This window comes from Poecilia mexicana, unplaced genomic scaffold (assembly GCF_051168715.1).
Source record: "Poecilia mexicana isolate PSO_F unplaced genomic scaffold, ASM5116871v1 scaffold_16, whole genome shotgun sequence".
Lineage (NCBI taxonomy): Eukaryota > Metazoa > Chordata > Actinopteri > Cyprinodontiformes > Poeciliidae > Poecilia > Poecilia mexicana.
Genome location: NW_028263385.1, coordinates 12,407,902 through 12,420,818, shown reverse-complemented (window position 1 = coordinate 12,420,818; position 12,917 = coordinate 12,407,902). Strand labels below are relative to the sequence as shown.

At 38.2% G+C, this 12,917-nt stretch overlaps 1 protein-coding gene across 1 annotated transcript; it reads right to left on the bottom strand.

Moving 5' to 3' along the window:
- Positions 1-1,308: 1,308 nt before the first annotated feature.
- Positions 1,309-12,014, bottom strand: abhd16a (abhydrolase domain containing 16A, phospholipase). Its single transcript, XM_014987132.2, has 20 exons — positions 11,859-12,014; positions 11,324-11,380; positions 11,174-11,240; positions 9,348-9,434; positions 9,017-9,102; positions 8,796-8,869; positions 8,294-8,401; positions 7,885-7,999; positions 7,691-7,792; positions 7,527-7,590; positions 6,562-6,611; positions 6,151-6,274; positions 5,964-6,068; positions 5,099-5,162; positions 4,901-4,957; positions 3,691-3,753; positions 3,379-3,455; positions 2,579-2,677; positions 2,450-2,496; positions 1,309-1,858 (listed from the first exon to the last, which is right to left on the bottom strand). Exons 1-20 carry the CDS (start codon positions 11,997-11,999, stop codon positions 1,775-1,777), a joined length of 1,671 nt encoding a protein of 556 aa, XP_014842618.2. The 5' UTR covers positions 12,000-12,014; the 3' UTR covers positions 1,309-1,774.
- Positions 12,015-12,917: the final 903 nt, after the last annotated feature.

Below are 12,917 nucleotides of genomic sequence, written 5' to 3'. Positions count from 1 at the left end.
AAAGCTGGAGTTTGTAACTTCTATAAAAATATATATTTTTACATATTTGCTAAAATTGAATGAGTTATCTAGAATGTTGTCAGTAGAGTAGGAGAGAGAGAATCTGTGAAAAAAAATCTGTTCCTTGCTCTTCTCCCAACACCGAGAAGAAACAGTCAGGAGGAGGGTCTTATTGCTGTCAATCATCCTCATGCATGTGCTGTTTGTCCTCTCCTTTTTCCTCTGCTACGCTACAGCAGCATTAACCTCTAAAACTGTACAATTTGATATTTCGAAAGTAAACCTGTTTGATGGAAACAAACCAGTTTCAAAAAAAAAATTGTTTTTTCTATATAAAGTTTTGGCATGATGTTTTTTTTTCTTTTTTTTTTTTATGGCCGTATCAAAATTTATATATTTTGCAAAACTGCAATGGAGACACTTCCTTTGCGTCACACTGGTCACGTGATCGACGACTGCATGTTAGTGTTGGCAGAAAAGACAAAGGCGTCGACAGGAAGTGATGGGAGGACAATGTCGCAGCATATTTTTATCAACTTATCAAGTGATTTTAGTTGCATTTCTTGTTTAATGGAAACACAAATTTATTTTTTTCCCCTTTTACTTTAGTGGAATATAAAAGTTTTGCACACGTTTGTAATGGAGTCACAGCTAGTGTCTTCCAGACAGAGGAGCCCGTCACAAATACTAAGACTAGTTAACATGGCTACCAACAATGACAAACAGCGCACTTAGAAGCAGGTACACAAGAGTGATTAACAGCGCTAAGACCCACCTCCTGGCTTTGGTTTTGAACATGAGGTGAATGATCTTTTCACAGATTGTCTATTAAACTGTCACAACATGGTGACAGTTTTAACAAATATCTGAAAAACATTTTTTATAAAGTTACATAGTGCAGCTGTAAGGAATTAAAACAAGTTTCTACATCTTGCTAAAATATTACTTGTAAGTTGTCCTTTGGGACAACTTTCTAGTTGTCCTAAAGGACAACTAGAAAGTGCAAATATTTTTTCTAGTGCAAAAATATTTGCACTAGAAACTGGACAAAAAAAAAACAAAATAAATTGTTGGTGCTTTTGCAGCAAAGGAAAGGAAAGGGTGAGGACAAACTCAGAATGGGACAAAAGGGAAGGAAAAACATGAACATGTCAGTTGTAGTTTGGAAGAACAAATATCTTCCTTTACGCCCAGAAACCTGAAAAACGCTGAAATGAAATGAGTTTTTTTCCAGGCTAAGTGGGAACCCTGCAGTTAAGCACTCATGTGATGTGATGGATGCACACAGAAGAAAAAAATAAATAAATCCATCATCTCAAAATTTTATTCAGCATATTTAATGAAACACTTAAGAGCATCATTTTAGGCTCCAGATTAATTTATACAGACAGTTCCCACAAAAGAAGAAAAAAAAAGAAACCCTGGAAAGCTTAAATACTCTGGCTGCGTTTCCACAGATGGAAATCCTCTAAAACGACATTAAGATTAGTTTTTATTCTTTGAATCGGAGCAATATACGTCTCATTTACATTTGCTTTACAAACCCAGCCTGGGAGGAAACAATGGGAGGAGTGAGTAATGGCTTTAAAATTAACGAAGGAACACATGTACCGTATTTCTATGGGGGGTTTTTTATGAGTATATAGAGGGGAAATTAAACAAAGAACAAACAAAAAAAAAAACTAAAGCAGTAGGAACACAGTTCACCACAGGCAATCGACCTCTTGTTTTTCTTCTTCCCATCATCCATCCATCCTGATTCTTTTTTTTTTTTTTAAAGTCTCCAGGGCGAGTGAAACTCGGCGGCAGGAAGAGGGGTGCAATGTGTTGATTCAAAGTTTCGCATGTACTTCCGAGCCTTAGAGAGAGAGAGAGACGGAGAGAGACGACAGCGCAGTTGGAGGAGGAATGGAGAATTAGATGTGTGGGAGGGCGACGAACAAAAAAATAAATAAATAAAATAAAAGTGCAGAAGCTTGATTATATTAGGTTCATTCTATCTGGCTCAGTGCCTTACAAATCTCTCCCATCTCTTAGGGGCTTTACGCGGGAGGTGAATGGAGCCTAATTTAGACGGCGTCACCAGGGGAGACAAAGCATAGCATTAGCTGTAATGGATGGCACTCCTCTTGTTTGATGTTAAATGACTTCAATAAGCCGGAGCGTGCTGAAATATATTACACCAGTCAACCTGAGAGCACAGGTGAGCCGGTTACTATGGCGACCGGAACAGTGTTCCTCAGCGGTAATGATGTCTGAGGAGCCGAGTGTGTTTTCTTTGTGAGGGGGTCGAGGGAAGGAAGGCAAGTAAACCAAAAAAAAAAAAAAAAAGAAGAAAAATAATAAAAAAAAGAATGGGGTGGAGTTTATTTGAAGTAAAATAAAATAAATGGGATTGTAAAAAAAAAGAAAAGAATAAAGACAACAAGAGGACGGATTCATTCCTCACCAAGAAAAGAGCGAGCTGACGCCGTCCCTCCAGCGTCATGTCTTCACCTGTTAACACAAAGAGCGTCAACGCAGTGAGGCAACACTCAACTCATCTGTCTGTAATTCTGTTTGGAGCTCAGCGGCTCACCGACACTCCATGGAAACGAGACGTCTCTGTCCGTCTGGTAGGACTTCAACACCGACAAGCACCAGTCGTCGTCCACTTCGTAGCCGCTGTACACGGACGCTGCAGAGCAACAAAGACCACCAGTAGCTAAAGGCTTCCATGCATGTCTTTTATGGGTCAAATTTACACTTTTTATGTCTTAAAATTATATTTCCTGCTCGTTTTTTTTTGGTACATGCATTTAATCTGATAAAGTTCACGTTGGGTTTTTGGCAGATACTTTAGATATGGAACCTGGAAGGACAGAGGTGTTGCAATGCAGGGAAGGACACAAGGCTGAAAAGAAGCAAGGATACATCCAAAAGCAACCTGAAAAAAAAAGATGCAGCCCAGGGCAAAAAAACAAAAAACAAAAAAAAAAAAGAAAAAGGCTAGAAGGAATGGACAAAATAAAAGGAGAGGACGTTTCCTAGAAAAAGGACATTTCTGAGATTTGCTAGAAAAAAAATTAAAATTAATTCAGAAATTTTATAGGGAAAAAAATCTGGAAATTTCTGAGTTTTCGAAGTAAAAAAATTAATTTTGGAAATTTCCATGTTTTTTTTTATTTCAAGAAAATTTCCAAGTTTTGATATAGGAAAAAAATATGTTAAATCTGAAGATTGGAAAGTCAAACACTTATTCATCTCTTTCTCCTCATCTTATCTGGATTTGGAAAATTATATATATAATTATATATATTTATTTTATTTTATTTTTCCCTCACACCAAGTGAACTCTGCTCTTAAAAGGAGAAATAAAACAGCTTCTCGTCCCCTTACCTTCCTCTATTGGACTAGACGCTGCAAGCCACTGTCTCACGACCCTGACCCCTTCATCCGTCATTATTTTGGGGTATCTGCACAGAAGAATTTAACGAGTCACCAAACGGGTCTGGACAGACGAGGAGCCCCAGACTATGGTAATACAGAGGCTGGATGTATGTGTGTATGTATGTATGTATGTATGTGTGTGTGTGTGTGTGTGTGTGTGTGTGTGTGTGTGTGTGTGTGTGTGTGTGTGTGTGTGTGTGTGTGTGTGTGTGTGTGTGAGTGAGTGAGTGAGTGAGTGAGTGAGTGAGAGAGAGAACTGACCTGAACTGAAGCAGTCTGAGCAATAGGTCGTTTCCTCTGTTGGACATGATGTCATCTGCATGTCTGTAAGACATTTACACTTAATCCAGGCTACTTCTACTCATCCAGTGTGAGAATAAGAAAATTTATTTTAAAGATTTAGCAATAAAAATCAGCTTTATAGAGACTGACGTTCAGGGATCATTGAGAAAACGGACCCCAAATTAATGAACCACAATAAATTTACTGTTGTAGACACAACAATATACAGCTCTGGAAAAAAAACAAGAGACCACTTAAAATGATAATTTCTCTGATTTTACTCTTTATAGGTTTATGTTTGAGTAAAATGAACTTTGTTTCTTTTATTCTATGACCTACTGACAGCATGTCTCTGAAGTTACAAGAAAAATGTTTACCATTTACTTTCAGAAAATGAGAAATGGTTAAAATAAAAAAGATGCAGCGCTTTCAGACCTCAAATAAAGCAAAGAAAACAAGTTCATGTTAATTCAGAAACAACAATATTAATGTTTTAAAATCAATACTTGGTGAAATAATCAGGTTTTCAATGGGGCTCTGATTTTTTTTAAAGGTCTGCATTTAGTGTAATAATTTCATGCCACTAGATAAAGTCCAGTGCAAACCACTCATTGACATAAGCAACCTTAAGAGAGCTCACATATTTGTAATTTAATCTAAATAAAACCAGCTTTGCTCAATTTAAAAGGTTTTCCTTTCACCTCTCAAGCATTCGTTACTTTATCGCATAAAACGGCGATAAAATACAATAAAGTTAATGGTTACAATGTGAAAAAAAATCTAAGCGGTAGGAATACTTCGGCAAAGCCGTGTGATTTAACAAACGAGGGGAGAAAGCCTTTTAAGTGCCTCCTGTTTTCCAGCCTCAAGGTTGGAAGGAGAAAATTAATTAATCAAACTGGATAAGAGGAAGCCAATCAAACCGAACGATATATTATTTAAATGACTTATTTGCATCACATAATGATTTTTACAGGGCCTCCGTTCAGCTTAATTAAAGGAATCGATTCCAACCAACAAGTTTATAATGACATGCAGGAGACATTTAATGAGCGCGACTTTATATTTTGTCTTTTGGACTCGCACAGAAAGACCGGCTGAAATGCTTCATAATAAAGCCGTTAAACTTCAAATTGCTAGAACACACACTCGTGGTGTTGTGATGAAAAGAAGAGAGTCGGTAACCTACGTCGTAGTGATGATTTCGTCTCTGGTCCTCCTGACCAGCAGGACTGGCCCCTGATATCTGGAAGAGCCGAAGGAATTCGATGATCAGCTACACGACCAGCGCAGGGTTTCGCTTTCGCTCAGCGGCGAAACCGAAACCCGTGACTGACGCTTTAACCTTTCACCGTTATTTTCACCGTGCTCCGATCACTGGACTCACTTGACGAGCTGCTCTGCGTTGTTGAGGTTCATGTATTGCCTCACTGTGTGCTGCACCAGAGGCCCTGAAAAACAAGACAATGTTCTAATGAATAGAGGAGATTAACTGTTTGAGTGCTGAAACGATTAATCGGATTAATCAGTTACTGAAATAATCGGCAACTAATTTAACAGCCGATTAATCATCAACTGAAGTATTAAAAAAAAAAAAAGGTTATTTGGTGAAAAAAAAAACATATTCAAAGTACCAATTAAGCCAAAACTGTACAAAAAACAGAAACATTTTGCATTTAAGATAAAAACATCTTTGTCTGCAAACATGTTTTAGCCAAAACTCCTCAAACGGTTTAAATTTAGCTTCACTTAGTTCAAATTCACTAAAGGAATCAAAGTTATTGGATTTAAGGCAATAAAATATTAATTTTCTTCATTTAAAAAAATTATTTAATGAATTGTTTATTTCAAACTCAAAGTTTATTTATGTAGCACGTTTACAACAGCCTCAGCAACAACAAACGACATAAATGATGAAGTAGAAAATAAAATTAAGTTTAGTAAAAAAGAAATAAGACAATTATAAAACTGGCAAAGTTACCAAAGGCTAATAAAATGAATAAAAACCAAAACAACACTGAAGCAACAGCTGCAGCGATTTTCTTCCATCCTTTATTTTTTCTCTTTGAATAGATGTGTTTTCAGTCTGGACTTAAAACGGAATATTTGATATTTTAATGCATTTATAATGTATAAAAATGTGATCACATGAAAAACAATCTGTAGAATGTGCTAATTTTAAAAAAAATCTGCTTAATTGTCAGAATATTCAATAAAATCGGTTAGTCTGGTGTTTTACAAGCTGCACTCACTCCAGCTTTCAGGCATCACTTTAAGGGCGAGGGGCAAAAGGTCGTCAAAGGAGGCATCCAGCACAACTGACTGGATCTCTGGGTATGACATCACTGCCCAGCTGGCTGAGAGAGGAGGAACAAAGGACAGACTTAAACTCCCCACTCGTCACAAAGGTGAGCAGAACTCGCTTGCGTCTCCGTGTACCTGTGAATCCGCCAATGGACCAGGCATAAATCACAATGTCGCTCAGCTGGAAGCCCAGCTTGTGAACGGCAAACTGTATCACCACGTCTATGGCGTTGGCCTCGTTCTGGGGGAAAGGAACTCCCTGCCAGGAAGGAAATTTCCATACATTAATAAAACAATCCTAATCACGCAAACATCCAGTTCCTTAAACATTAAAAGCCGCTGAATCATTCATAGCCTGTCCTCTGATTTTAATCTGCCGTGGGAGAGTTTGTGCTGCTTGTGCAACGCTGGTGAACTGAAACCAGACTTTCCACATGCTGTTCTTTTGTGCTGCGCGGCCCGTTTGGATCGGATGACTCACGGCGAGAGTCAGACAAGAGCTCACCGATCTGTAACAATGGCGGAGAACAGGGCGACGCGGCTTACCGTGCTGCCTGCAAATCCAGGGTGGTTCCAGCCCAGAACGGAGTAACCACCTGAAACAGATTCCACTGTTAACCCCAGAACCAGAACCTTAATTCAGCTCAAACTTTTCCACTCTTTACTACTAAACAGCAAAGTGCTTTAGTCGGATTTTTACAGGTAGCAGTGCATGATTGTAAAGCGGAGGGAAAATTTAATTTTAAAGTCTTAGGTCTGTACTTGAACACAAGTCCTTTTCAGTCTCCAACAGATTTTATTTCCCAGTTTTTATCTCCTTTCTTTTTCCCATCCAGCCTGAAAAGCCTCCCTATCCCCGCAGCTTTATGCTGCCACTACCATGTTTCTCCACTGAGATGGTGTCTTTAGTGTAGGAGTGCACATTTATAATTTTTTGTAATAAATTTCTTGTCATGATAAAATTCTTCTTTTGGCTAATCCTCCATAAACACCGGAGCGTGTTGCTAGCTGTCCTGTTGACAGATTCCCCCACCTGAGCTGTGGATCTCAGCAGCTCCTCCAGAGTTAACTCAGGTCTCTTTGTCCAGGTGGGCGGCCATTTCACGATGAGGTTTGCTGCTGTGCCATTTTCTGATTACGGATTAATCAATGGTCTTGGACTCTGATTTATAATCGTCCAGTTTTCTCCCTGATCTGTCTGAATGTTTCTTGGCCTTCAGACGTCTCCATTTACTAAACGTGATGCTTCTGAAGCTGACTAAACTGGATTTTATTAAGAGGTATCACAATAAAGGGGGATAAATGAAAATATCCCCACTTTACAAGTTTTTATTTTAAAATAAATGTATGTTTTTCCTTCCACTTCGTTCATATGCACTACTTGGTGATTTACAGTCCAGTTTGTGGTTTTAAGGATACAAAACAGAAAAACCGTTGAAAGGGTTTGAATGTTTTTCAAGGCGCTGCCCCGTAAAAAAACCTGACTTGTTGTTAAGCAGAACATTTCTCACCCTCCAGTGGCGTGTTCATGCAGCCCACCTCATAAAAGCCAGCGTTCCCCTCGCAGCAGATGACCTGTGGCACATTTCAGCAACCATCAGTTATATGACGGGAGTTTTGTTGGAAGCAGGACCGGGCCTGGGGAACAAAAACACAAATCATTTTCGACATTTACCAGAGTCCGGCCGTGCGGCCCGCCATCTTTCCTTCGATCCACAAACATGGTGTCGATCTCGTTCCCGTCGCACGCCACCAGCTTGTTCCTTTCGCCGTCGTACTGTGACAGAGTGGAAGAGAAAGAAATGGCAGAGCGGGGCACTTGTTTGATCCATTTACTGTCAATGGGAGCAAGGACTTTGCTCCTTTTACCTCTTCTATTAATTTAGCCAGGCCTCCCTGCAACATCGGCCTCATCGCTTTCTGCAGCAAACCCACAGAGCCGGGGTACAGCATCCGCCTGCCGAAGGAGTGAGCAATGAGGAACCTGGAAGAGAAGAGAAAAAACATAACTGCACTGCGGTACGGCTGAAACGATTAATCGTGATGAATCGATTATTGAAATAATCGTCAACTATTTCAGTGTCTGATTAATCGTTAACTGCCATTTGCTGAAAAAACAACATATTCAGGAGTGTAATCAGACCAAAACAGTACACAAATATATACATTCAGCATTTTTGATAAAAACACCTAAATCTGTAAATATATTTTACCCAGAGCTCCTCAAATGGCACAGCTTTAGCTTCGGCTGATTGAAATCCACTGAAAGGACACATACCCGATGACGTGGCATGGCAAGGTGCGGACAGAGTGGAGGAAACTGTCTGCTGTCCCTCTCAGTCTGGGCTCTGGCTTCAGCAGAGAAACGCCTCCTTTGGGATGTTTCCTTTCACAGGATAATGAAAAACATTAATGCAGATAAACATAGTGGAAAAAGCATCGACGCCCTTTGAACTTTTCCACTCGTCAGAGCCCAGTCTCGGTAGGTTGGAATTTTATTTGTGAAAAATTTCAAAAACTATCCAAAATATATATATATTATCGTTATGTACTCCTCTCCTTGGTATTCGTCTATCAGATTAAATACTAATAAAACACATTTATTGCCACAAAATGCAAAAAACATGACAATGAATACACATGCAGGGTTATATTTATTAGATCCGTTTACCAAGTGCTACTCTACCTAAGTTGTAATCATATAAATATTACAATATGATCCTAATATGAGCAGAAATGGATTGACCAAGCGGCCATTTTAAGTAGAATGAGCAACTTACGGATTGCTGACTTCTGTCCAGCTGAAATCTGCAGGCCAGTGTGAGAAGTCGAAGTCAAAACACCTCAGCTTTTTCTAGAAGCAAAACAGAAAATGCATAAAAAGACACCATAACTTCCCGGTAACGGATAATCATACGGATAATCATACAGCGACATGATTTATTCCCGTAATTTTAAACATTTTACTCTGACCCCTTGCCTCAAGTCAGTGAAACCTTACCTTGTTTTCTGGTGTGTGATTCTTCTTGGCTTCCTCCAGAACTGAGATAAAGTGAACATAGTCTGTGTTTCTCCATCTGCCCCATCCTTGGGGAAAAGCAAGGAGGATGGGGGAGGGGACAAAGAGAGATAAGTCTCTATGTGAAACAAAAGAAAAAAAAATAGTTGCAAAAACCTCAAGGGTGTGTTTAGAATGCTTTGTGAGCAGAAACCTTGTTCGACAGTCTCAATGGTAATGAAACCTTATTGGCGAGCAGAACCACTATCTATATCTAAAGATGAATGGACTGAATTAGTTATTGCCTCGCGGGAGGTTAAAAGAGAAGTCTCACCTCGAATACAAGCAACTCCGAGAAGACACACGAGCACGGTTCCCAGGTACTGACTCACTGGAACCAGCTTACTGCTGCAGATGTAGCCTGAGAACGAGCAGCGGCACACGCAGACAAGAGGCTAAACATCGAGCACCAATAAAACGATGAACAGTCTTGACAACTAGCCTTCAGCCATGTGCATAAATCAATTTTAGAAGCTCAATAGTACATTAAGGAGTGACACTCAACCTTGAGCAATTAATTTCTAGCGATGCTGAGCCTCGCCAGATGAGTCAGTTGATTACGTTTGTATTAATTCCACTTGTAGGACATCAGCCACGTACAAGGACACATCAATTAATAGTTTTTAGTCCCAGGAGGAGGATTTGTATTAAGAAAGAAAACATTTTTGGACAGTTACCTAAATGGCCAGAGAGGAAAACGTTTCAGTTGAATACAGCAAGGACACTGATATCATCTGGTTATTTCAAAAATTATAAAACAGGCAAATACAAATGATTATTAAAAACTTAGCAGATCGTTTCATGAATGCGTTTATTTATTCACAAGCAAAAATGAAAAATGCGTCCATTAAACCACAACTGCCCAATCATTTATCTCATGATAATTATTTTTACTTTATTAGTTTGATGAAAACCACATTTTAATGCAAAAAAATAAAAATAAATAAACATCTACGGTTTATAAATTCTAAAATTTAAAGGAACAAAGCTTCAAGTTTAACCACTTTCAAACTAATGAGGTAAACACTGTGAAGTTTGGTGAAAATGATAAGAACCGGATTTTGACTGATTTCAGTTTTTTTCCTAGGCTGATACAAACAAACATCTATGCTGTGGATTTATTTATTTTTATTGCCTCACACTCTCCCCTCCGTCTCTCATTTCCTTGATCAGGTTTTGTGAATGCGAACTAATCAGCTGAATGAAACAATAGCTTCATTTCCGTCGGTATATCTAACAATCAGATTGCAAACATCCATGGTTCTTGCAACCTCTGTGTCGGTAAAAGGAAATCATTGCTCACTCACATAAATATTATCCAATAATTTAATACTTTTTCTTTCTTTGAGACCTCCTTTTTTTTTAGCAATCATGAATTTTCTGTTAAGATATTTTAATAACTTCTGTATTGGTGGGTTTTTCTTTTTTATCATGTGATTTTATTTTGCCCTCATTACAAATGGGTGCGGCTGGTTTCCTGGTTCCATGTGTTTTGTTTAGGTGCACGGTTTACTGGGTGGTAAAGAGAAGTTGTCTGTTTCTATTCCTGCAATCGTTTAGTTTCTGTAAAGCATGTTGTGCTAAATTTTTCTCTACGTGAAAAGCGATACAAAAATATTGACTGAATGATTGATGAACATTCCTCTGACAATTGATCATAATTACTTGACATCAAAAAGTTCATATTTTTATTTTCTGTACAACTTGGCTATTAGATTCTTGGCTAATGTTTTGATGTTGCTAACAGCTAAAAATTGTCCAGCTGATATTTTTAGACAAATTAAGACATTTGAAATCCTGCATTTTAAGACAGTACTTCCACTCTAAGTACTTTAAATAGAAAACAAGTTCCCCAACATTTTTCAATTATCATTTTATCTGTTAGGTTTTCGGCCTGTAAACAAACTGAAAACAGACCTGTAAACAAACTGAATACGACAAATATTAAATTTACGTGAATGCAACACAAAGAAATCTGAAGAATAGTAAAAGCAGAGATGATGTAGTGTTTCATTGTCACTTTATATATCATTATATTGACATTATTTTCAGACAAAAGCCCCCCTATATTACAGGTCAGCTGTGGTTCATTAATCCTACCTTTTCTGTACAGATAGCAGAGGAGAAGAGGGGAGCTGTAGTAGGATATGGACCATATTGCTGAAGCCTGGAGGGCATAAAGTATAATCAAACTTTAATTTAATAATTTTATACTTTCTCCAAGAAGATGAAGCAGAATATTATACTGACCCAGCCAAGAATGTTATCTGTGTGTTTTTCCAGACTTCTGGGTTGGTAGTTCCATGCCTGAGAGAGTAGAGGAAGAAGCTAAATGAGCTAATGTTAGCATAGCTGGTAACGTTTGTACCCAATAAAATATATTATTTATCCTCACACATGTATTTTACGTTGAATCAAATTCAACTGATAACGGTGCTACTTGTTGTTTAATTTATTTCTGCGTTTATGTCGTTTGTTCCTCTCCGCGGTTTCAATCATGTTAATGTTAGCTAGCTAGATTAGCGTCATAAAATAGAAAGGAACAACAACATACAGTCACAAAATCAAGTTAGACCGGATGTTACTATGGTGTTGAAACAGAAAACCAGTTTTTTTTTTTTTTAAATACGAATAAAAGTACAGCTTTCACTCTCTGGTCGTTCATTCATCCCCAACTATCAACTACGCGGAGCAATGACAGCAACAACAGCAGCGATTTAAATGAATAAAAGTCTGGATCTGCAGTCAGCGGCTGTAAAACGGTTCTGAACTCATCGTTTCCTACCCTCCTGGCAAACCTGCCCTCAGGTCGAGGCTGCTCCGGCGATCGGTGAATTCGTTGTAGATGAGGCCCAAAAACACAGCGGTACAACATCCAGGCTGCCATTCTTCCGCCGCGGTGGCTACGGCAGCCGGCACTGACCATAAAAATGAAAGAAGTGGCTAGTTTGTCGATTAAAAACAATGAAACCCAACCACATTAATAAGACATTTTTATTCACTACGCTCTATATTTATAAAGAACCCGTGTATGTTTCTAAATATTCTAATAAAAAAAATAACGCTGAAAAGGAATAAAAAACAAACAAGAATATTTGTTTTTCTAAAAGTAAAAAGTATAAAATAAAAAGTATTGTAATTTCCAAAAATGGCTTGAGTGGATTGTTTTCAATATCAGACTAATTCAAATTTAAAATTAGCATTTTTTATTTTGTGCTCAAGACACATAACATTAAATTTTAGCCTAGATTAAGGTTGTGTATCATCAGGAATTAATTTTTACGTGTTTATCACTACTTCTCAGCACGTATTTGACCTCCATTCCCTACGAATCCCATCCTGGGACCTCGGGGCTTCCAGGCTGCTCTCTGTTCCTTTGCTGACAAAACTTTTAAGACCTCTTCAGGAATACTCTCACCGCTGACATTTTAATATGTTATCCCTGGATGAAATTAACATTACTTGTAGCAGGCCCCCAGCCCCCAAATGAAGGATTGTGGCTTTACTGCTGAACAGTGAGGTTTATTGGAAGTAAGCTCTGCATTTCAGAGCTGTATGTATAAACACACACACAAAAGACGGTGTAAGCTACAAACCACGCTCTCACAACCGTAACGTCTGTAACTAAAAATAACGTTCACCACTAAAAATATCAACTATTTCAAAAATACCTGTGTTTGATTACAATTAAAAAAAATTCACAATTTCAACCATTCAATATTAGAAATATCCTTATTTACAAAATAAACATACCTTTTGACTTTATAAAGGGGGCCGATAATAACATACATTTAATAATGTTTTTGCAACTTGTCGTTAAGCTGCCGTTCTATAACATATATAG

Excerpts from the sequence above, each read along its gene's own strand:
- abhd16a (XM_014987132.2), bottom strand. The coding sequence starts at position 11,999 with ATGGTCAGTGCCGGCTGCCGTAGCCACCGCGGCGGAAGAATGGCAGCC. Across the intron at positions 6,069-6,150 it reads GTCCATTGGCGGATTCACAG|CCAGCTGGGCAGTGATGTCA; the intron begins GTACACGGAGAC and ends CTCCTCTCTCAG. Across the intron at positions 1,859-2,449 it reads GTCAGCTCGCTCTTTTCTTG|GCTCGGAAGTACATGCGAAA; the intron begins GTGAGGAATGAA and ends TCTCTCTCTAAG.